This window comes from Ammospiza nelsoni, chromosome 6, assembly GCF_027579445.1.
Source record: "Ammospiza nelsoni isolate bAmmNel1 chromosome 6, bAmmNel1.pri, whole genome shotgun sequence".
Lineage (NCBI taxonomy): Eukaryota > Metazoa > Chordata > Aves > Passeriformes > Passerellidae > Ammospiza > Ammospiza nelsoni.
Genome location: NC_080638.1, coordinates 20,452,490 through 20,477,363, shown reverse-complemented (window position 1 = coordinate 20,477,363; position 24,874 = coordinate 20,452,490). Strand labels below are relative to the sequence as shown.

At 39.7% G+C, this 24,874-nt stretch overlaps 1 protein-coding gene across 2 annotated transcripts; it reads left to right on the top strand.

The window, feature by feature from the left end:
* The first annotated feature begins 46 nt into the window (after positions 1–46).
* CHKA (choline kinase alpha) lies at positions 47–22,386 on the top strand. Of its 2 annotated transcripts, XM_059474144.1 has the most exons (12): positions 47–396; positions 3,696–3,807; positions 10,683–10,736; positions 14,440–14,553; positions 15,177–15,310; positions 15,561–15,665; positions 16,028–16,086; positions 18,134–18,221; positions 19,129–19,237; positions 19,714–19,820; positions 20,151–20,232; positions 21,011–22,386. In XM_059474144.1, the coding sequence occupies exons 1-12, from the start codon at positions 86–88 to the stop codon at positions 21,068–21,070; spliced, it is 1,335 nt and encodes a 444-aa protein (XP_059330127.1). In that variant the 5' UTR covers positions 47–85; the 3' UTR covers positions 21,071–22,386. The 2 variants fall into 2 exon arrangements, with proteins under 2 accessions (XP_059330127.1, XP_059330128.1); XM_059474145.1 differs by lacking the exon at positions 10,683–10,736.
* Positions 22,387–24,874: the final 2,488 nt, after the last annotated feature.

Genomic DNA, 24,874 nt, shown 5'->3' with positions numbered 1-24,874 from the left:
CCGGCGCTGACTGCGGAGGGACGTACGCGAGCTGCCGCCCCCGCCCACCGCCCTAACGGCCGCCGCGCCCCCCCCACGCCGCGCCATGAAAACCAAGTTCTGTAACGGCGACGCCGACCCGTCCCCGCTCGGGCTCCTCCTTGACCGCGGGTCCGCCGCGACCGGGCAGCCGCCCTCGCCGCTGGCTCACCCCGACCCCGAGGGAAAGGACCCCACCGTGGCGAGTAGAGGCGTTGGTGTCGCGACCCCGCCCCCAGCGCTGCCTCCGCCGCTCGAGGAGGAGTCGCCGCCGCTCGACCCCCGGACACGGCGCCGGGCGTATCTGTGGTGCAAGGAGTTCCTGCCGGGGGCCTGGCGGGGGCTGCGGGAGGAGCAGCTGCGCATCAGCCCCATCAGGTCAGCGCGGAGGGGGAGGTGGCCCACCCAGGGGGCGGGGACGGGGGCGCGCCGCGGGTCTGAGCCCACACCGGCGGGGGAGGCGAGGGGGCTCCGTCTTTAATTTCATTTCATTCTTTTAAATCTCTCCCGGATTGGGCTTAGTGGGCGGCGGGAGCGGGCCGGTGGGTGCGGGGGCGGTGCGGGGGTCCCGGGGGCGGCGCGGGCTGCGCTGCCGCGCCCCCGGCCCGGAGCGGGCGGCGGTGCGGGGAGGCGGCGGCTGCTCCTGCTGCTGCATCGCCATGGCCCCGTCTCGGCCCGCGCCGGGGGAGGGGCCCCGCGCCCGGCCGGGAGAGGGATGGAGCCGGCAGGGACCGCTGCATCGAGCTCCCTGCCGGGGAAAAGGGCCTGATGGGCTGGCCCTGGCTGCTCCGCACTGAGAAGTCATCAGGTAAACGCGGTGTACCGGCGATGTGAGTCATCTTCTACAGCACACAGTAACGAGTGCTTGTGACTCAGCACGTTGGCAGCAGAAATATGTAAATTGGGGACGTTCTGGAAGCCATATGATGTAATGTGTTGGAGATCTGTGCCTTCTTTGCAGAATTAAAGAGCATCTTTATTTTGCTCTAACTAAACCAATGTTACTTTAGAGTTTCCCCTTTACGCACTGCTTGTCTCACATCTTCCAGACCGATCGTTCTACTTGATCCAACATAGAGTCGAGGACAATTTCAAAGGATACTGTTATCAGTTTGCTTTCCCTATCTTTCTACTTTTGTCCTACACAAATCATGCACACGTGTACCCTAGGTACCTAAGGGAGCATACACAGTTGACAAAGCTCTGATGTGTAAAAGTGTGGTTAGAACACATCCTGCTCATTTCTAAATTTATTTTAAAAGCCTTATTGAAAAAAATTAGACACTCGCTGAGACCCAGTGCAGGTAGTATTGTTTTTCTAGGTTGTTTCTCCTCACTTGACATGATCATAAGGAGTTAATGAAGGGAGAGAACTTTTTACAAAACCAATACAATTCCTAAACAATAGACTAGTCTGATATGTCTAGTTTGAGTTGCTTAATTAAATTTTCATCTGTATTCATGTGTGTTGCTGACTTTGGTTCTTACTTTCTAAAGCCTTACATTTTAGCAGTTATCTTTGTATTTCTTGGAAACCTCTCATGTGAGACAACACTTCAGAATGGCTTGGGGGTTTCCACATTTGGCAGAAGAGCAGATGAGCTGAAACTTAAGAACATATAAAGCCATGCTAATTAGTAGTTGGGATTTTTTTGGCAAAAGTCTTCTCACCACTTTCATTTCTGGAAGATGCATCATATTGGTTTGCTGATTGTGGTTTCACTCAGTGTGCATTCTCCAGTGTGTCCATTAATATTGCAAAATCATGCTCTTGTACAGCTGTCAGTTAAGTAGCTGTATCTGTATGAGTGAGATGTGCCCTTTTGACCTTTAAACAAGCTGTTGAGTTGACTGACCTTCCAGAAGAACAGTGCCTTTTATTATGCTCCTGTATGGATTTCCTTGATAAGTTTTCCAGGTAACCTTTGAGGTCTTAAATGCTATAGTGAACTTAATCTACAGTGAAACTTCTGTTAAATGGAGTTCAGCATCACTAAGGCACTCCACTTAGCTTGTCTGGGCTTTCACATGCTTTGCAACCTGAGCATTTAGGTCATGTAACTATACAGATTCTTGAGCTTTAGTCCAGTATTTCTTGTAAAGTATTGTTCAGTGTGCTTAGTTCTTCTATTTAATTATTTATATTTTCACCAAAGTTTCTGTCAGAGACTTAGAAAAGGCAGCAAATGTTTTTTGTTTTGTTTTGGTTTTTTTTTCCACAAAAACCTTTCTAGCAGAGTTCAGATAAAGCCAGAAGTGTAGTTAGTATAACTAACCAATTTTTGGATTGTCTTTGAGTAGCTGACTCTGCTCTTTCTTTGATATCCTTTCCATCTGTCTCTTGGGTTTTTTTCCAACCTGTTCACCTTCATGGTTCAAAGTTACTTCATATCTTGTCTCTAAATATCCTTTTTTGGGTGCCTGCCAAGCCACCTGGTTCTTTTCTGTCTCCTTTCTTAAGCATATTGTGCAGCTGCTGTTTTACCCTGTTTTCTTGAGATTTCTTTTTTCTTCTCCATTGTTGACTTTGGATATGTAGGCCAGCCCCTGTCTCCTTCTTGGAGCCTTTTTTTCCAGAAAGTTTTTTCTGCTTCCCCACTTTGTTGAAAGAGAGCCCAGAAGAATATTTGAAAAAGCATTGAAAGGAATGTCAGGTTAGGACTGAGAACTGCAGTTTAGCCACTACATTTTGGATCTGCTGTGGATTCTTGTAATCCAAGGTCACTGCAAGGTATTGTATCTTATAGGCAAAATCACTTGCAGAAGGAAAATTTGAAAATTTCATTCATGAACATAATGATAATTAAAAGATTGCAGAAAGGCAAAGCAGTAAAGAAAATGTGGTTTGAGTGGATGGGTATTTTAAAGAGCCGCAAGAACCTGAAGAAACTTAGCATCCCATCAAGATAAACACAAATTAGGGTAATCTGTGCTTCAGTCATTCAGATGAGACACAGGCATGCTGGGTTTTTTACATAATTACTGTTTAACAACAGCATTTTTACAAGAAGAAGTCACAGCATTTATTTTGATGTCCACAGCTTTATAGATCTAGATAGATACTAGATCAGAGAAACTGAGTGTGATTTTAGATTTGACAAATTCATGAGCAGCTTATTTCAAATAACTGCTTTAATTGTGAAATTCAAAATTGAAAATGCACCCCTAAGAAAGACAGCAGAAGTGAGACTTCCATCAGCAATGCTGTAGCACAGGTATTCAGGTTAAAACTTTATAGCTGATTTTGTAGCTGCCAATCCCAGTGATAGCAGCTCTTAATTCAAGTTTGGAGTTTTATAGTCACTGCATGATTTTAAACTTTTTCTGCCATTGCTTTGCTTGTGCAGCCAAGTCTATCTGACAAGACTCCAGCCAGCATCACTGAAAATAATTTACTTAGCTCTACATAGTTGTTTGTTGCATTTTACATCCATTTATTAATAGCTTGAGCTGTAATTTGGATCAATAGCTCTGGGTGGTGATCTGTACACCAAAAAGCATGAAGCTGCCATTTCTTTATCAAAGCCTTATATAAATTATTGGTACTGTTGGAAAACTTTCTTGTTAGACTAGACCAATTAATCACACCAGAAGGACGTTTACTGCACCTGTAATCTGTTGAAAACAAAAGGTGTGCTTTTCCAAGTTAGCTAATCAATGTATTTCTGTGTCTGCAGAGGGGGCCTCAGCAACATGCTGTTTCAGTGCTCGCTACCCGACACCATTGAGGCAGTTGCAGATGAGCCACGGACGGTTCTCCTGCGTTTGTACGGTGCAATCCTGCAGATGGTGAGTACATACAGGGCTTTGGGAGTGGGAGGGCTTCTGTAGCTTCACTCTCATGTTTGGAGTTCTTCATTTGTGACACTATGCAGTTTCTCCTTTAGGGAGTGTTTCTGTGGTGGGGGTTAGATTGCAAGTTGAAAGCAGTTTTCTTTATGGTTTGTTATCGTCTAGAACTTACACTCCTTTCTACACAGATCCCGACTGGCGTGAATTAGCTGAAGGCTCATTTGCTGTTTGTTTGGGCACTAATGTTTTGTTTATGGTCTTAAGTTTGGACTGTGGTGTTTCAGAAAAATATACTTCTGTACAGAATATAGGACTTTGACATAACTAGCTAGATTGCAAGAGACTAAACTGCTTAATTTTAATCTTGATAGCACTTATGAATCTTGGAGGTTAGTTGAAGGTTTTGTCAACCTTATACACTGCTCAAGCATTTTATTAGATATTATATGGGTACTTGTGCTGCTAGAAAATTTGATCTGTAGTTTTAGACTAAGAATGAAGTGTGAACATCAATACTGTACAGTCATCTCATTCCAAAACATGCTTTCCTGAATGTGTGAAATGCCTTATAGCTGGCACAGAAACTTAACCAGATGTTTTGTTGAACTCTCTTAATGTTACTTTTATTTGGTTAGTTAAATGTAAATAGTATTGAAATTTGTCACACCTTAAGTGAAGTGGTTGGCAAATCTGTTTCAAATAGTAACATTTAAAAGCAAGACTATTTTGTAGTCTTGTAAAGGTCTCTTCTAAAGCTGACAGCCTGTTACTCTAGCACTGTACAGCAGATCTTCTCTTATCCATCTCTGCTATGTACTTGATTATATTGTAAATAAGCGATCATAACGTAAGTGTTTAACCTTATGAAAAATTGCAGCTTCATAACATTACATCTGTATGTTGGCATTTGTTTCTGTTTGACTTAGAGGGTCTGGTTTTATTATCAATTAATTTTATATTTTCCAGTACTCAGTCACTTGCTTTGAACAACTGATCCAATATCTGCAGAAGATTTTCTGTTCCTGAGATTTCAGCCCATTCTTCCTGCTTCTGCTGTCTTGACCAAACTTACTGTTAAAAATCTCATTAGATACTGTTGCTTTACTGACTTTGAAGTGCTCCTTTACTATGTTATGTGAGTTGTTAACTTTCCTGTGGTAACAAACTTTACCAGAAATATGTAAAATATCCCAGTGGTTTGGAATAGCATGAATTGCTTGGCTACAACACCATATGTGTGTTGGGAAAGTTAAACAAGAAAAGTGTGTAGAAGTTCAGTAATTTAAGCTTAAGTAGTTTTTAGTTTCACTCTCAGTAAAAGCAGAGTGAAAAAAAGGGGGGTGTGAAACTTTGTTTCCAAAATGACTCCTAGGATTGATGCTAAGTTTGGGTTATTTTTAAGAATTATTACTGGTTTCAATGTAATGCTGAGTTAATATGTAGAAAGCTTGAGTAGGAACATGGGCTGTAAAACTATTGTAGTGGTAGAGCTTCTGTTTCCCAAGAGCTGTAAAGAAATATGGCCTTTCCCTTATTTTTCAAAGTGAAAATAAAATGGACTCTAGAATTTGGCTGCCCTCTTCTTCCCTCAGGGTATTTTTTAACTTGCCTCTTCTCTGCCCCTATCCACTGAAGAAATCCAAATAAATTTTTGGGCTCTAAAATCAGAACTAATTTGGTTTGAAAATTGAAAGTGTGTTCATAACTTTCTAACCTTTCTGCTCTTGGTATTGAAGGATCTTTTGAGATGTCTAACTTCCTTTATTTCCATAGTGGCAGTGAAATGACTGCTCTTGTTGGTGCAGTTCACTAATGGTTAAGTAAGCAGAGAAAGTCCCAAGGTAAAACTTTGATTGCATTGAGGTTCACAATTTTTGTCAACAAACATTTGTCTCTTCCAGCCCCTATACCTTAAATGCAAGTTAAAATATAAGCAAACTGTTTTATTGGGTATTTTGAAAACCTCACATAGGATTTCTGAGTTTCTGGGTGGCATAAGCAGAATGTTATGACAAGCCTGTTAAGTGGGAGTAATTTGATATTTTTAGTAAAGTTGCTTAAGTTAAAAACCCTGTAGGAATTAAGGAACACTGCTTAAGTAAGTTGAGTTTTGAGACCTTATGCTAAAATCACAACTTAATTCTCAATGACTTTATTGTAACTGCCACTGGGTATTAGTAGTTACCACTTGTTTGTTTGAGCCTTTGTAGCATGTTTTAACTCTTGTCCATTTTACTTTCTGTTGAAATTGGAGCACAAACCAGTGATATCAGTTCTTCATCCCGGTACTGTAAATACTGTGTATCTATAGCAACCTGCACTAAATTATTGGATGTACAGAAGACAAGTTTAAGTTAAAATTTTGAATACAAGTGAAAAATGGACCTCTCATTACTAACTTAAGAAGGAATGATACTGGCACCATAATTCTTTGAGCCACCTTTTAAAGGAACCTTTTTTGCTGTTTGAAAATAGCTCCAGTTTGCTTATTATGACTCTTGGAAGACACAAATGTCAGTACATGAAACTCATCCAATATAAACCATGCCAGCTGGCTAAAGCTGCCACACAGGGAAGGCTTTGTGCCTTCCTCTGTCATAGCTGATATGTTTAAGCCAATTTTTTGTGTGCATGACTGTTTTGGGGGGAGCTGGGTGGAGATAAATTGTGCTGGCTCGGCCATTATTATGAATGGTCGCACTGGCATGGATGTTTATAAATCAAGGACTTCTCTTGAGTATATCCTTGAGCAGAACTTTTTTTTAAGACAAGTATTGTACTTGTGACAGGTTAAAGTACTAACCACATTAAAACTCCAATGTTTGAGGCACAATGCAGATATGTCCTACACTGAAAAAAGGGAAATGTCTTACTCTGCTTCACTTACTCTTGCTCCAGCTTAGTTGCTAAATTTAAAGGGGAGCATTGAAAGTAAAACTTGTGGCAAAATATCTTTAACTGTTGGTTGTATTAGTGTAAACAACTAAAACTAAAGGTTATCCAACAATTGCCATTTAATGTCCAGATTTATAATTGGATTTCATATTCATATCACTAAAGTGTTTCTACTTAAATTCAAAATAGCATCTTGAGAATGCTAATAGGATTTCAACATAAGGTGCATCAACACAAAATAAGCTCAAATCAAGGTGAAATTTAAGTTCACCTATCAAAAGGTAACTTGGATTGATTCCCATTCTTTTACACGTGTTAAAAGACCCTTGAACTCTGACTCATTGGGACTCTGTTACCTTTACAACAGCCAAAAACAAAATCTTGTATACAAATGAGGAAAAACAAACCAGGATACCTAATGTTCTTTTCTGGTCTCAATTTCTATGTGAACAGATGCAAAATGATTATAAATGGTTGCCACGGTTCTGTGGTAAATCTTTTTCCATACCTGCCTTGCTGCCTTTTATTTTGTCTAACTAAATAAAATGCAGACTGCTGTGTAACTGTAATGATCAACGTCTTCTGTGGTTGTTGGTGTCCATGTCTGTTTGTAGCATGGAGTAACTACAAATCCCTGGCACTGGCAGACGGCTTGAAAGAAACCAAGCACCTCTTACGGGGATATATTTGTGTTGGGTGGCATTAAGGGTGTTCTGGGGTAATGTACCACTTTAGTTGTATATGCATGTGTTCTCTGCTGCAGGCTTGCCCATGCGATCGTGCCTAGAGCACTCTGGTTTCCAGGTGACAGACACGATTCACGGTATAGTATGAGATCTCTGAAGTGGAGCATTCTCTACAGCTTTCATTTTCTTTAGTCCTGGATTTCATTGTTTAAAAGTAAGCCTTAAGTAGCACCAGCTACTGTCTGTGCATCTGAATGTTTACAGCAATAACAAAATATCAAAAACTTGTCCCTTCCTTTTCTCTGCTCCCTCATAACAGAATGGTAACTTGAAATGTAGAGGATTGGAGCTGTGGCTTTTGTAGAGCTTGAATTGGGAATTCTTCACATGCTAGATTTTTAGGACTTCAGCAAATTAGCATTGGTTCCTTCAGATCTGACAGGGATAAGTGATCAATGGCAGATCCTTAGAAGCAGAAATGGTTATTGCTAAACCTAAAGCTGGTTTTGTTCCATACACTGGAGTTCAAATTGACATCTGCCGATGGCTTCTAGAAAAGTTTCCCCTGCTCAGGTCACCTCTAACCTCTGAGGCAATTCATCGTGATGTTGTGATTTAAGATTTGAATTCTTAGGGATTTATCTGGTTCAAAGTATTGCAGTATTTTGATTGAAAACTAAAGCTGAGTAAGCTCAGGAAAATTGAGTTATATTTTATTTAAATTTGTGAGCAGAACTCAAAGTTATGTATAAAAAAAAGATAAGTTCCTTTTCTGTACAGAATGGTCAAGCATCAATTGGGTTTTTTGGTAAGACACGTGATCTTTCAGCTACAGAAGAAATTGGGAGCATTAGGAAGAAAATGTTGAACTCAATTTTCTGTATCAAATTGCCAGATGTATAAATACTGTCTGGTCATCTGAGCAAAGATCAATGTGTACTGTTTCCCATTCAATTTACATGATTACAAATTAGACTCTAAACAGCTTCTCTTGAGTATAGTTGTCCTTCCTTACTAAAACTGTAGTGAACTTTCTCAGGGCTTTGAGAATAATTCTTCCCACAATAAAAGCTCTGAACAAATATTTGAAAAAATCTTGAAGCTGTAGAAGACATGTCGTTTTCTAGTTAGTTTCCATGTAGAGAGAGCAAATTAAAAAGCTCTAGCAGTTACTCAACGATTCTCTTTTTGAGGTAATTGAAATCACCTCATTTTTGTTTATGTAAATAGCTCCCAGAATTGGACGTTAGTTGGAGTGGGATATTAAGAGTTATGGAAAAAGTGAACTTGTTTGATTTCACCAAGAACAAGTGTGTTAAATAGGTTGATCAAATTATTAGACGCCTTATTTTGAACCACTGTTCTCAGAGGTGAGTGTGGAATCAGGAAATAATCAAATTCTACTACTTTAATCTGTTAAACTCCTAAAGTTCTGATACATAATATTGCATCCTGCAAACTTTGTTCTCCTTGCCCATGTATAGTGAAGAATTTCCTAATCCTAGGCTGCGTACATGGCCGCTTGTGAAGTCTGATCCTCTCCAAGCTCCCATTCATATTTGCAAGTTATTTACATATTTGTATTCATTTTCTTCTGGAAACTAATGCTTCATGCTGAGGGAACAGAAAAGAGGGAAGGGATGTTGCAGAAGTCTCCTCTTGTGATGACTGCAGTAAAGCCCTAACTGTCCCTTTCTAATGGCAGAATGCCAGATGCCATTAGGCTGTCTCCAACACCGATTTGAGGTGGACTTTTGGAACTGGCTAGCTCTTTATACAGTATGACCTCTGGAAAGCAGATGCCAGTTCAGGTTTTAGGGAAAAGTCTAATGTGCTTACCTTCTGTTTGAACTGAACCATTCTGAGAGCACCATTTATCAGGAAAGACTCCTGAATGGTGAGTAACTTTCTGACTGTTTCAGAAAAATCGGAGTGGTATTGATGTAGACCATGCTTGTTCAGAGAAGCCCTTTCTAAATGATTTTAATGCTATTGAGTAGTTACACATTTAGCTGTAGTGAATATGTTTGGACTTCATTAATTTCCTTGAAAGCAATATAAAGTAATAGTAGTTTCCATTTTGTCTTGTTTTAAATGTACATAGTAGTGTTATGGGAAGTACTTGCTGAAAGACCATGGATTGTTGTTAACTACCCTTCTTCTATAGCTTCTGAAATACTGTAACTGCAGAGCTTGTTGTACTGTACTTAAGGCAGCTGGTGTTGCTTAACTGTATTCCATTAAGTTCATATTTCCACCCTTGTTTTGGACATGTTAGAGCTTTGGAACAGGAAGGTGTGCACATGGTTCTGTGAATGAAATGTTTGTGTTCAGAAGGTGGAGATGCAGGCTGCCTTTATGGGCCTCTAAAGCTAGTCTGGTTTAAACAGTCTATGGTGGAATTGCAACATAAATAGCAGCCACAAACTGTCACTAATTCTAAGCAGATATTTGCCTTCTCTTCTCCTTACCTTCAAGCCCTTTAAAGGACAAGGTTTTTAATACATCTTGTATTTTTAAATGTGCAGCTCTATTAAAAGCATGTGCCATTGAGGGTTCAGTTGCTGAGGGTATGGTTTAATGTTCTGTAACTGCTTTATAATGACTCTTAACAACCCTAGTACAATATGTTATGCATGGAACTTGTTAAAGTTTTGCTGCTATACTGTGGTCCCTACTGAGACACCTTTAGCTTACATGGGCAATTCATTCCAAGAACAGTCTTGGATTTGCACAGCCAGTGGTACACTGGACATACAGCCAAGACAGCACACTCTAAATAAGAAAATTCTAGCCACAAGACATTTGGAAAATAAGGTAATAAGCAAACAAACGTGCTTTGCAAGCTTCATAACATGACTCTTCCAATAGTCCTTGTAAGACCTTTATGTAATCTGTAATGCATCTCAAGTGCTTTGGCTGGAAGAATCTCATCCCAGATGTCATGCAGAGGGACTTAATTTTCTCTTAATTAAAAACATTCCTCTGAGCTTATGGTGCATTGAAATCTTGTTTTGAAAGACTGGGAAACAATAAAAATAAGTGAAAATCAGGTATTTACACGAGTGGCTTGGTCTCAGTGGCACATCCTTTTGAAAGATTTTGGAATTGTTGGAAGTGTGGTGGTCAGAGGTCAGATGGATACTAGTGCTGTAGCTGTCACAGGTCTGAGACAGTGTTGAGACTTTTAGTTAACTGTAGCTGGTACTTCTACTCCCTTTGTTCTGGTGGCTGCAGGTTAATAACTTGAAATTTCATCTTCTCATTGTGTTTGCTTTTTCTCATTCATAGAGGTCCTGTAATAAGGGGGAGTCTGTACAGTCTCAGAAGGAAAATGACTTGCAAGTGAGTAAATAAATTTGCTTATTTCACAGAATTTTGTAGATTATAGGGAAATGTGGTGATCCTGCTTGTTTTAAACCAGTAGTTATTCCACCTGGACTGTGTCTAGAAAATGTAAAAAGTAATGAAGGAAAGAAATTTATTTGCTCACAGAAGCAACATTATGTGAGTGTCTGGACAGAGTTTGGAAAGGTTCAAGCATTCCACATTTTGAAGCATCCCCCAATTCTACCCTAAACCTAAATGGTTTCTTATCATTTTGAATATTGGTATCAGTACTGCTATTTCTAGTTTTAGACTCTTCTTAAGTAGATGAACATCAGTTCTCTGCTTTACCTAATCCCTAATTTTTTAATACATTGATGAACTCTGAGGAAAGTACATGGAGCTGGAGAGAACTTGCTCTTGGACATGAAGTGTTCCTGATTAGCACTGTGCTTGGATCATCTCTGCTCTGCAAACTTTCAAGTTCTTGCATTTGGAATAATTTCTTCTCCTGCAGCATAATGTTTAGCTGAGTGTATCTTTTCCTAAAGTCATCTGAACAGGATTTGGTGATTTAGATTTCCATCCTGGCAGTGTATTTTCAGAAAGGGATAACATTGCAGCATGTTAGCCAGATGCCTTGGTTGTTATGTACTGTTTTCGGCTCATAATGATTTTGGCAGTGACTAGGGAAAAGTACATTTTACTCAATTGGTAAGTGCTGCATTTCTCCCCTTGTGTTTTTGCCTTCTGGGAATGCCATCTGAAACATTTTCAAGCATTTGTTTGGTTTTGTTTTATTTTCTTTCAGTGAGTTGAAACTGGTTTTAAATTTGTTGTTGTTGAATGACTGCTTTTGAAGTTTTGTTGAACTTTTTTGGCTTACTGGAAACAGCTTCAATCAGTTGAACCAAGATTGAACTGAAAAATGCACTGGTTTGATACCTCAATTTTTTTTTCAAAGATGAAAAATGGAGATGGCTTGATTTCTCCTCTACCACAATCATGTAGAAAAAGAGTTAAAGTTCTAAAAAACTCTAAAAGTCCAAATAAGCCCCACCCTGGTGACAGAAGCTCATAGAAGTTTCGCAGTACAGGAAACTAGGTTTTGAACTTCAGAACTTCATTTTGTGGTGTTTGTTGCTTGAAAATACTGATTCTCTGCTGATAGGTTTTCTGCTATTAATCTCATAGTGCTGAAATTTCACTGTTGAGTCAGTGTTCTCAAGAATTACTGTCAGGATGGATTTCTTAATTCTCATGTGTCTAGGTTATGGGAGGAGATGATATTCTTTAGAGACAATAAAATTCTCTGAGTTCACTAACAAAGTCATTGTAGCTTCTGAGCTGCCTGGTGTGTGACAACTGTGTCCAGACATTGGATAGTCTTCTGTCAGCTCATAAGGCCTCTTGGCAGAAATTTATTTGTTTTACTTTGGTTTTGCTATAATTGGCAGTAATTTTCCTTAGAATATGACTACTTTATGTATTTTACAGTTAAATTTTTCTTAAGGCAGAAAAAAAAGAAGCTTCAGTTCCAACTGAAGTGTATAAAGGCTCTCTGTATGGGAGTTGCATGCTGGGAAAATCTTGTAAAAATGTCTATAATTGCTAGGTTTGAAATAAAACATTATCTCTTAAGTATTCATTTAAAAACATGAGTGGTCCAATCTTCTCTAGAAAGCTAAATACAAGTGCTTATGGATCAATCTCTGAAACTGGTCAAAATTGAGAGCTTTAGATCTTAAAATATTGTCTTGGCACCATAAGTATATTGCAAAGTGTTTGAAAGCATTGAGGTACATAATGTCCTTGGCTACAATGCTTGATCCTTTGAAGTCATCAGGTGAGCACTAAGCTGAAGAGTCAGATACCCAGATTTGTTCAGTGTCCATATGAAGTATGCTATAGAACTTCTTTCATGTCCTTTAGTGGCTTATTTCCACACCTGCCCTGTGTTTGACAGTAGTGTATGGAGTGGAGACTTGGTAAAAGGTCCCTTGGGTATTATGAAGGAGAGGCCTTTGTGCCTGAGATTACATGGATGGTATTGTTCCAAAACTTATTGGTCTTGTGTTCAAATAACCATTTGGTTTCAGTAGAGGAAAGTTCTCCTAGTGCTTGTCACTTCTGATGCATGAAGAGATGTCTTAATAAATAACAGGGTCTTTTTGTACTTTGTTATCCAAGAATAGAGCGTTGCTTTTCAGTAAGATATGGAAATAAGGAACTGATACCTTAATAGGAACAGACTTAAAAACTCCTGGTGTTGTACCAGGCACAGTCAAAGTCAGTGTTGGTTAATAATAGAGTGGACATTCAGTAGCTTGTAACTAATTTCTTTCTTGGTGTTTCGCATTAGATTTCAGAACTGAATAGAAAGAGTTCAGACCTGTGATGGTGAGGGCATGTGAAATGATTAAAAACATTTTTTTGGTGTGTTAGTGGATAAAGCATTTGATGCTTTGAGGAACTGGGATGAAAAAATGGTGGAGAACATAGATGCAATACATTAATATGTAAATTGTCTTAAAGTCTCAGTGCTGCAGAACACAGTTACATGAGTCTTTACTACACTTCAATATGAAACATTAGAATTTATTGAAGATCTCAGAATAATGTGTGGGACAACAATAAAAATAATTTATTAGTGGTGCTGCCTGGAGTGTATTCAAGAGTGGAACTTTAGTATAGAGTTATATACTGTCTGATATTGTGTTGACTGCAATAATGCAAAAGGATCTGTGGTCAGAAATACCTGAGACGTTTCTTAATGTTGTGATCTTCATACATAGACTTTTAAGTGTTATGGGCCTGACTCTGTGATGAACTACTCAAAAGTAGGCAGATGCTTGGCCGGTCTTTAGGATTTGAGTAGAGCTGGATTCTGATGAACATAATTGCTAGAAGTAGATATTTATAATGTGACCTCTGTGCTTACTTACAGATAATCTTACCCATCCAGAAAGCTACAATTCAGTGATTTTTAATTGTGTTTTTAAGACTAAATATTTCATATTTCTATTAACTTTTAAATTCATATTAAAAAGTTGTCTGCTTGTTGTTGCTATGAACCAAGCCTATTGATGTATGAAAACCTTAGAGAAAAGTTACTGAAACTTGAGGTATGCTTGGTGGCAGAAAGGGAAGAACATTTATTCACACACATATTCCTTAGCAGGAGCTTAAATTACTTCCTCACTTCAAAAAAAAAAACCAAACAACTTAGGATTTCCTTCCATTAAGCACATTCTAAGTCGATCTTCTAAATGAGAAGTGTTGTTCATTTCATTCACTTGTGTAGCTAAAATGTTCTTTTGAGAGGCTGTGTTCTGAAGAGTATTAAAATAGTTGATATAGGATAATATTTGTAGCTCCTGTGTTGTGTTTCAGTGGCATGAGCTCCTCCAGGAAATGAATTTGCAGAGTTCTCACAGGGTTAGAGAGGAGAGGGTGTTTTGGTTTTTGCAGTTTTCCTTTGACCTGGCCCACCAAAATGAAGTAATGCAGGTTTTCTTCCCCAGCTTTAAACTTGAAAGCAAAATATTTGTATTGCTCCCATGCTGACTAAAAGTTATTAGTCAAGAAACTTTGATTAGTAGAATGTTGAGTCTTTTCAAAGCTAGCCCTAAAATTTCTCACTTGGTAACAGTTTAGCTGTTGCACACACCCACGTTATTTGCTGTGCCAGCACCAACTAATGCTTTGATTTCTTTGGCAGGGAGCAGAAGCCATGGTTCTAGAAAGTGTTATGTTTGCCATTCTTGCAGAGAGAGCGCTCGGCCCAAAGCTCTATGGAATCTTCCCACAAGGGCGACTGGAGGAATTCATTCCCGTAAGTCCTGCTCACAATTAGTTACTGGGCTGCTGGAAGCTGTTGTAATTGTTCATGACAAGAAGGTCTCTGGACTGCCCAGAAAAGCAGGGATGTGGGAATGGAATACTTGGCTGCCTGTAGTAATTGCTGTCTGTAATTTGATACAGTTAGAGTGGGTGTTGGAGAGCCCCATTGTAGCTCTTGCCAGGGGGAGAGATCTAAAAACTCTTCAACTCTAGCAGAGGAGAATAAATGAAGATAAAAAGCCTATTAGATACCAAACATAGCATGGGGAAGCTGTGGAGTAACACTTCCCTTTAACAGCAACAAGAGCAGACGCTTTTGATGTTCTTAAATATTTATACTTGATCTGCTCTGAAGATATTCTTAGTGTGAGATGTGATACTCCCCAGGTCTTGAATCTAGAAGTGAATTGATTAAGTTGTTAGTAGGGCTGGCTAACAACTTTGTAAAGGCAGCAACTTTGTAAGTTCATCTGAGAGCAAAAAAGGGTATTGCTTGAGTACTACACTAGTATTTCACAGTAAACTGCAAGGAACCTAATGCTAGTGTTTATAACTAGTCACAGTTCTGTAACTCATCAATTAACTGTATTGTACGACTACTGTATTTTATTACAGAGCAGGAAACTGAGCACTGAGGAACTAAGCATACCTGACATATCTGCTGAAATAGCTGAGAAGATGGCCAGATTTCATGGCATGAAAATGCCATTTAATAAGGAACCTAAGTGGCTTTTTGGAACAATGGAAAAGTAAGTTGTGCAATACTTTATGGGGGAAAAAAAGGTGACCCATTGTAATTTTGATAAGCAGATCATTCTTCCTGAATGTCTGAGAACACAAGCTTTCACTGTACCCAGAAACTATCACATGAAGGACTTCAGTTACCTTGAAGAACAGTAATGTTTTCTTCAGTAACTCTTTCAAACTTCCTTGATCATAGTATGGGAAGAATAATATACTTGCTGTTACAAATCCTTTATTATTGTCTTCTCTTACCAGGTATCTAAATCAAGTGATGAGAATTAAATTCACCAGAGAATCCCAAACCAGAAAACTGAACAAACTTCTCAGTTACAATCTCCCCCAGGAAATGCAAAATCTAAGGTAGGCTTACTTTGTCTATTACTATCTTCTAATCTCCACAGTTTCTGGATGGATTTTTGTATACTTGTTCAGACATGTTATACAGCATAACACTTCATCTTACTTTGCAAGCTGGGGGTTCTTTTTGGTACTGTGACCAACCTGAGTCTCATACAAATACAAAATTCTATGATGAAACTGCTGATCTGATGTACTGATCATGAAATCAAACTTTATTGTGCTGATGTTTTGTTCCTAATTAAGAAAATAGGCTATTGCTGGGAAGGGAATAGTGTTTCAAATTCTTACAACAAAATTACCTGGAAGTGGAACTGAACTTAGTGATTTGTTACTTAAAAGATGCTCTGTTGCTTTTTTTCTAGAGCTATGCTTGAAGCTACTTCTTCACCAGTTGTATTTTGCCACAATGATTGTCAGGAGGGTAAGCTGCTAATATTTCAATATTGCTCAGTCATTTACTGTTGAGCCTTTTCTGGTGACTTGCTGGCTTCTCTGAGAGGTAGCCACGTTGTGGAGGTACTGCCCTGACTGGTGTGCTCCAGTACCAAAGCAAAGTATGGGTTCTGCAGCCCTTCAGGCTTTTTCAGAGAACTCTGGTGTTGTGAATGGGTTAAGCCAAGAATGTACTCATGCTCTGGTAGCACAGGTCAGTTGATGATGGGAGCCTTATGTGTTTTGTGTTTAGACCATCCCTTGCTTTGCTGCAATACACATGATCAGAGAGTAGGGTATACTGGCGTCATTCTAAAAGAAAGATGCCTAAGAAGTGCAGTGAGTGGTGAAATGGAGAGCAGGGCAGTTTGACATGGCAGTTTTTAATTTCTACTGATAAGAAACATTAGGAAAACCTTATCCACCTTTTTTTAGTGTTGTCTGGGAGTCATGGAAGGAATAACAATTTTCCTGAAAAAGATGAGGAGGAAGCAAGGCTGAAGGTGTGTTGGGTATGCTGTGTCACCTGAACAGTGGGTAAGCTGGGCTGAGCTGGAAGGATGCTCTAGTGGCACTGTGTGCAGGGCTGTTGTTGTCACTGGTCCCAGCTTTGGCTGAGGAACTGCCCTGCAGGGTGGACACAAGGATAGGCAGCAGAAGCAGAAAAGGCCACTAATCTGAGATGTCAGTGGAGCTCTCCTTGCTGATGTGGCAAGGTGCACTGCTGGAGGAGTCAGAGCATAATAGGGCTGAGGCAAGATGAGGAGCCTAAAGCTCCAAGGGGTTTGGGGGATGTGTGTGAAATACTGTGCTCTGTGCTGCTGTTTCTGTTGGTGCAAGAGTGTGGCATGGAGAACAGATGGACCTGCAGAGTCACACTCCTGCAGAACTTGACATTGCTCTACATTTGTTTACTATCTGCTACTTGACAGAGGCAGACTTGATGTCTTTTAGATGAATTATAGTGACTGTGTGACTTGAAAGACACATAAGCAATTGCCTAAACTTTCTATATAGGTACTGGTTGTGCCACGTATTAGAACAGCGGAGTGATCAAACTGCTGAAAAGCAATTTCTGTCCCAAATGTTGCATGATCAGTGATAGTCCTATGCTGATTGGAGAGATGCTGTGAAATTTATAGATCTCAAACTGTGCAAAGAAACAATGCAGGAAGGACCGGTAAGGCTGACAGGACCACCTGAGCCAGCTGCAAGCTGAACTGGGCAAAGAGGATCCTTGGGAGAGCAAATTTGCCTCTCCCTGTACAGAAAAAAATTCCTTGCTTTCAGCTTTACAAGGTAAAGCTATATATCTCAACTTCCAGAGAGCTGGTAAACAGCCAGTGCAGCCTGGCTTTAACTAAACCCAGCTGGCAACTCAGCCCCACAGAGCCACTCAGTCTTCCCAATGAGATTGGGAAGAGAATTGGATGGGTAAAGTGAGAGTTCACAGGCTGAGATAAAGGCAGTTAATTAGGGAAAGCAAAAGCTGCTTTTGCTTTTTTTACACAAGCGAAGTAAACAAAGAAATTAATTCACTGCTACCCACAGGCAGGCAGGTGTTCAGCCATCCCCAGGAGAGCAGGGCCCCATCACACACACCAGTGACTTGGGAAGACAAACACCATCACTCCAAACATCCCCTCTTCCTCCTTCCCACTCTACATAGTGAGCATACAGTATGGAATATTCCTTTGGTCAGCTGTTCAGCTGTATCTCCTCACAACTCTGCCTGCACCCTGGTCCCTTTTTGGGCTGGGCTGTGAAGCAGAAAAGACCTTGACTCTACAGAAGCACTTGCTCTGCAATAACAAAAACATCCCTGTGTTATCAACACCACAAATCCAAACACAGCCCTGTGCCAGCTACTGTGAAGAAAGTGAACTACCCCTGCCAAAACCAGCACACCTATAACTTTTCAGTGCAGATATAAGGGATAACTAGGATTAGCTGAACAATGTTCCTTGAGATACACAGTATTGCTTTTTTCTGATTTTCCTGCATTATTAAATATGCAGTATTATCTTAATTTTCAGGTAATATCTTACTTCTGGAAGGCAGAGAGAGTTCAGAAAACCAGAAGCTGATGCTCATTGACTTTGAATACAGCAGCTATAATTACCGGTAAACACTTTTTCTCTTCAGCCTGGGATTGTGTTCCTTTCTGCATGCTGCAGGGAGGCCAAGTGCTGCATTGCTGATTGTTTGTCTATTTTAGTGAATTGTGTTCTGCTTTGATAGTGGTGGTTAGCAAATATAACTAATCAAAACAGTTCTGTTCTGATGCTGTTGAGTTTAGCAGAGGCAAAGTTGTTGTGGCTTCTTGATTGTTCAGATTAGAGGGTTTGTTATGCACAAATGGCTTCTTGCTTGCATGTCAAAATTTCTTTCTAGTGGGAAGCTGAAAAAAAGGGTAGATTTTGTGTGCATATGTATGTAGGGCAGCTTTGCTTCATGTTTATTTCTGTCCTTTCTAATGGCTTTTTCATCTAAGCCGATGAGAATACAAGTTTTTCACTACATGCTTATGCAACATGCTTGTTTTTCTTCCCTCAGACATGTAGTTAAGTGTTTTTAAGGATGATCTAAGTGTATATAGTCACTGGGATTAAACACCACCATAGCAGGAACATAATAAAACAGTGAATTCCAATAATGTAAAAGTGGAATATGTTGAAAACTTTGAATATGATCTCTTTGCCTGCAAGAATGCCAATGTTAGAGATGTCTGACTTCATACTGACATGTACTACATACTCAAGTATTTTTACTGTGTCTATTGGTATAAAGTAAAGTTTGGTAGCAAAGTCTAATATTTTCATGTAGCTGATAGCTTTCATTCTTAACTGCCCCTCTTTGCTGTTTTATAATAACTTGCAAAAAGTTGTTTGCTGGTTATCAATTCTCTACCTCCAGGAAAACTGCAGTAAATTCTGAGTAGTGCAGTGCTTTTAAACTTGATTTTGGGTTTGCTTAAAAAATACCCAGATTGCTAGTTTGCAAATATTGAGGTACTTTGTTTCTTTTTCAGAGGATTTGACATTGGAAATCACTTCTGTGAATGGATGTATGATTATTCATATGAGAAGTACCCATTCTTCAAAGCCAGTGTTCTTAAATATCCTTCGAAGAAACAGCAGGTAGACACAGAAGTCATAGTTAAATGCCAGTGTCCAGTCTTTGTATGCTGACTCTTTTTCAGTTCCTTTTTGGACTTACTGAGTCCCAAGATATTTCCTCCATGATTTCAAGTGTAATAATTTGTCTAATCTTGACTAGCTTTGCTTTAAAAATCATAGTAACTTAATAGCTATTCAGGACAGAATATTTACTATGTGTGGTATACCCATCTACCACAAAAAAGTCCAGTAGTTGTAGACTGCAACTGTGAAATTAGTTGGCAGTAGCAATATACTGCCTGTCCTAACATGATAACTTTTCTTAAACCAGACTTTGAAGCAATTGTTAGGAGCCCCATTAATCTTAAAGGTAACTCCAACACTGGATGGTTGGAAAAAAATAAATGCCAATTTATTAGAAGGTCTGCCTAGGCCTGAAAGAAACCAATATATCTTGAGATGAAAAGTTGTAACTCAGTTGTTTACTTGCCTTTCAGCTTCATTTCCTCTCCAGTTACCTGTCTGCATTCCATGATGGCTTTGAAAATCTGAGCAATGAAGAGAAGTCTGAACTAGAAGAAGTAGTGTTGGTAGAAGTTAACAGGTAACTTGCCTTGCACAACTGTATGTTCAGACTTCCACTGTGGTACCTATCCTTGTACATACTTCACTGGTGAGGAATTTGAGCCAAGAGAGATTGAAAGCTGTTTATATGTGCTAAAGAATGATCTGTCCACTGTAACATTAGATATGTGATATACACTAATAGTGAAGTAAACAGAATACTACTCAATGGGGCATTATTTTTGTAGAACCATAGTTGAAGAAAAGGTGTGGATATCCCCAAACTAGGGAATGTTGTAAGAGGATATGGAAATAAGGTGGTGTGACTTAGCTAGGCATTTATTTCAATAACATAGCCTTGTAATTTCAGGTTTGCCCTTGCATCACACTTCTTCTGGGGTCTGTGGTCTATTATACAAGCAAAGATCTCATCCATTGAGTTTGGGTACCTGGTAAGTTTTATAATTGTAGTTTTACACTACTGAAAACAAATAATCTAAATAACCTAAATAACCTGCAATACATTATTGAAAATGCAATGGAATGGCCTCTCACAGCAACCAGTATCTTCTAAGTCATGTGAAATTTTAAAAAATCCTTTTGTTACTAATTTGTGCTCTTTCCTTAAGAATGTATACAACATCTAAGATCACAAAAACTTCATAAATTGTTTCCATGGTTATGTAGGAAGTGTACAGCCTTGTGTCCAGCAGCATTATTCTGCAATAAGACATCCCAGAAAAGAGAGAGGCCAACATGCAGTGAGAATTTCAAACTAAGTGCAAACTCAAAGTGCACATGCTGTCTCTTGGTGATGTTCAGTGTGCAGCAATATCTGTGCCAGGTAGCAGCTTGTACTTGAGAAAGGGATCAGCCCAGCTCTTGGTCTGTGCTCAGTGTACTGCAAAGTGATAGGACTGGCAGGTAGATGGAATATCAAACTGGAAGTGTTGCAGGAGCCAGCCTTTTCAGTGAAGTCCTGGCCTTTTTAATAACTGTTTTTTCTGACATTTTGGCAGCAGCTAATTGTGTTAGAATGGAAACAAAACTGGAGGAAATTTTGAGAAGCCAGAACACCTCTGTAGAGATTATCCTTCTGAATAAAGCTAATTAGTGCATTGAGATGATGGATTAGGAAAGTAACACAGTTAATACCTCATTGTTTCCCCATCCCAAAAAAGAAAACAGCTGTTTACTGTATTGAATACTGAATGTCCCTTATTTCTCCAGGAATATGCGTTATCCAGATTTGATGCCTACTTTGATCAGAAGAGGAAGCTGAAGGTGTGAATGTGGGAGGAGTGGACTGTTGGGTACCGTATGAAGAGGGCAGCTGAACAGAACTTTCACTGTGCTTAGGCTACTGTATCTCTAATGAAGGCGTCACTGAATTCCAGTTCCTGGGAATGCAGGTGTACAGTACTGAGGACTATAAAAATTACTTGTTTACAGTTCCATAAATAGTTGGAAAGAGACTGGGAGGCAAAAGTAAAATACAACCATGCAATATCTTTAAATCTTTTAAGTCTAGGAGCTATTTTGTATTATGGGAGAAGCTTAAAATTAGGTGTCAATACCACATGCATCAGAGCAAACTTGCTGTGGGTACATTTTGGGGGGATGTTGGCATTCTGGTTTGTGTTGTAAGCAGAACAGCTGTAAAAGCTGATTTGTTGTAGGCACTGCCTCTTGAGGAAAAGGAAAAGTGGAGGAGACAGCTGCTAAACTGTGAAGTAGGCTTAAGAACTTACTGTGAGTTTAGGTTCACCATGCCCCAAGAACACTATCTTCAAAGCTGCTGATACCTTACACCACTTTAACCAGAGCAACTAAACACATTGGAGCAGTGTGAGTGACACACACATGAATGTTTCTCTAGGCTGGTGTGCCTGGGAAGTATGAACTTTGAACTGGACATTCAGAAGGAGTTTGTTTTGAACTGTTTGTTCCATGTCATTCAAGAACATGCCTGGTTCTCTTAAAATGCTGTGTCCTGCACAGGGAGTTCTGTGGGCTGGCAGCACTGGGAAGAGTGCCTTGAATTGCTCTAGCAGCTCCCCAGATAACTGGATTGGCATTGACAGTACTGCTAATTGAGGCCCATCTCTCTTCTCGTGTTGCCACAGTATATGGCTGTAATAAATAGAGCCAAAGACTGTGGAGAGCACTTCAGGAAATTGCTGTTCTGCCCATCCAGTTCTTATGTGGCTTGAGAGGTGCTTTTCTTGCACCTTCAATTCTCATCATGTTCCAGGAATCCAGTAAAGTGGAGCATCTTGTGGGGAACAATAACATGTATATTGAAACTTGAGTATAATCTCTGTACATGCCATCTAAAGACTTCTTTTGATTTTTTTTTGGAGCTTGTTTATTTTGAATGTTATTTGTTTGTGCTTTCTAACACACTGTATTATAAATAAACTTCTAAGTTTACCCTTTTTGACTTGTATAGCAAATACTGTTTGAAGCGGCTGAAAAAATGTGCAGCATTTCATGTACTGTATAGCAGAACTTGTAAAAGCTGTCATGTTACTCTCTTGTACAGAGAATCATTTTCCATACATTCAGTTATTAATACTTTATAATAAATATAAAGCACTTAAAAACATTGTTGTTGAGATTCTTGAGTCTCTGTTACAGCTGCAGGATAAAGTAGATGCCATTTCTGGCCTTAATCTCTTTCGAGTCCTTGCAAAGGCAGACTGAGATACAGGCTTAGTGCTCTGGGATATATCTTCTACTTAAATGTGTCTTCAGCATGTATTGTATAATTGAATTCTAATAAGAAAGGTATTTAAAGCAAGCAATGAAGGGCAGACTGGACATCAGTTTCTAAGTCTATAGCTTTAGAGGTGGGAAGAGTTTTGGTTTAAGCACTTCACTCTATCTGCCCTATTGACTACCCTCAAAGAAAAGCTAAAAAGTACCAGTACACATGGAATTTTACTACAAACACTTCATGTGGTGTGCAAGTGTGAACAGTCAGGTCTTTTCTTTAGGCTGCTGAAGGCTTCATTTACAGTATTGCTGCACCCAGCAAACCCAGTGGAAATGGCAGTACAGGGAAAGGGGTGGGAACAAACAGTTCAGAATGAGGCTTTGCAGATAGTTAAAAAGATTATTTATATGTAATAGGTGTCTGGAATCTTGGAAAAGTAGTCCAAGGGTAAATTCAAGTTCTTGAGAAACCACCCATGGATACTGACTCATCACTTCACATTTCTCAGAACCAAATAGGGAAGGGGACTCAGTCACACTAGTGCTAACTAATAAAAGGTGTAATTGGAGGTCACCCCCCTTTTTCAGTCTTGCCTTCTGTTTTCTTGGAGAACTTAGAGTAGACAAAGGACCTGGAGTAAAACCTTTTCTTACTCATAGTCACTGAATGTTGAAGGTGATTTATAGGCTGATAAAGCAGCTATTTAAATGTGCTGGCACTTCATAAGACCTAGTATAAAGGTAGTTAAGTATTAGTTTTTCTGATTTGCTTTTCAGAAAGGCAGTTTAAAAACTACTGATTGATCCTCCTTTCAGTTGATTTGTAAAAATAATTTGTGCTTGAGCTCTTCTTGCCTGAAACTGCTGGGTTTTATCTCCACTTTGTGAATTCTTGTCTCTGGACCTGGTATTAACTGGTGAAAATGTGACTTTTACTATAAGAGTTAAAAGAACATTTGTTACTTTTAAAGGAATCTGTTGCTTGCCTAGCCAGACAGCTCATCTCCGCCACCACTTGGAGGTAATTTAGTGGGTAATTGGCCTGGTTTAGTGTGTATCCCCATCACTCCTACAACTAATATGCTCCAAGTGCCTCACTACATCTCTTTAAGGATTTTCCCTGCACAGTCTTCGGGGCTTCTCTTAACTGGAAAAGCAGGTATTTCTGGGCTGAATTGCATACAATCAATCAGTAAATTAAACATCTTTGAATGACAGTATTTTTGGAGTTGCTGTTCTCCACAGAAGTGATAAGAGAAAGAGTTTATTTCCAGCTCTTCCTCAGGGTACACACTCAGCAAAAAGCAACAGCAGCTTTTGCTCTCTGTGACTCTGGGCCTTTCCACCAAATGCAAAGGTACTTGGCACAATGGGAAGAAGCTGAGATTTACCAGTATTTTGATCTTGCTGCTTGAGAACTGCTGTGTTTTCAATGCTAGGCTTTGTCACTTAAGGGTCAGAAGTTACTTTGGAAAGCCCCTGTTCCCCAGCACTGAACATACTTCTGGGAAAATGTCACTGGGATTGTTTGGTGTTTTTCTTCACAGCAGCTTGGAGAAGTGATAAGTGTTCTGAAAAACATGGAAATGTGCAAATCAACTCTCTTTCACTGAAAATTTGCTACTATCAATAAGAATTTCTACTTTTTCCTGCATATTGACTTGGCTGAGGTCGCACTGCAGCTTAAATGGAATCAGCTGGGTTTCACTCCTCGAGATGGATGTAATTATTTCTCCTCAGTGATTATGGCTGTGGAAGCCCCTCAAAGGCACTGGGGCTTGCAGCCATGTTGTTCAGGAACCTAGTATGTCCTGCAATTTTATTAGACATTTTGATGGGAAGGCAGGAACCTGGCTTAATTCTGCAAGAGTCTCTAGGACTTGGAACTGAAGAATGAATCCTCTGATTTGCCATAGAAAATGAGAAAGCAAATTCATTCCCAGAATAAAGAAAGATGATTGCCCTTGGCCCAAGTGCCAGCACCTCAGCTTTGTACATTCTGCTCTCCAGCTGCAGTGCTGTGAGTTCCTGAGGTTCAGCTGAACCTGATGAGTGAGGCTGTGTTAATACACAGTGAATCTGCTGGTGTGTCAAGACACCAGCCTTGTCTTGTCTGCAGACTACATCAGCCAGTCATCACAGCTTTTCCAGGCTGCTAAAATCCCAAGTCCAGCAGTCTCTGCTGCTGTCTCTCCACCCCAGTTCAGCTATCCCACTTGATACAGCCAGCAACTGCTGGGCAGCACAGCCTTGCATTCTTTCAGTGCTTTCAGAAAAGCAGGTAGGTGAAGGATCACTGTTTTCTGGACCTTACCAAGACAATAAAGCTTTTGAGAGTTCAAATCCTCCCCTGAAAGATCCTTGACACACTCTTGG

Excerpts from the sequence above, each read along its gene's own strand:
- CHKA (XM_059474144.1), top strand. The coding sequence starts at position 86 with ATGAAAACCAAGTTCTGTAACGGCGACGCCGACCCGTCCCCGCTCGGG. Across the intron at positions 15,311-15,560 it reads CTTTTTGGAACAATGGAAAA|GTATCTAAATCAAGTGATGA; the intron begins GTAAGTTGTGCA and ends TTCTCTTACCAG. Across the intron at positions 16,087-18,133 it reads CCACAATGATTGTCAGGAGG|GTAATATCTTACTTCTGGAA; the intron begins GTAAGCTGCTAA and ends CTTAATTTTCAG.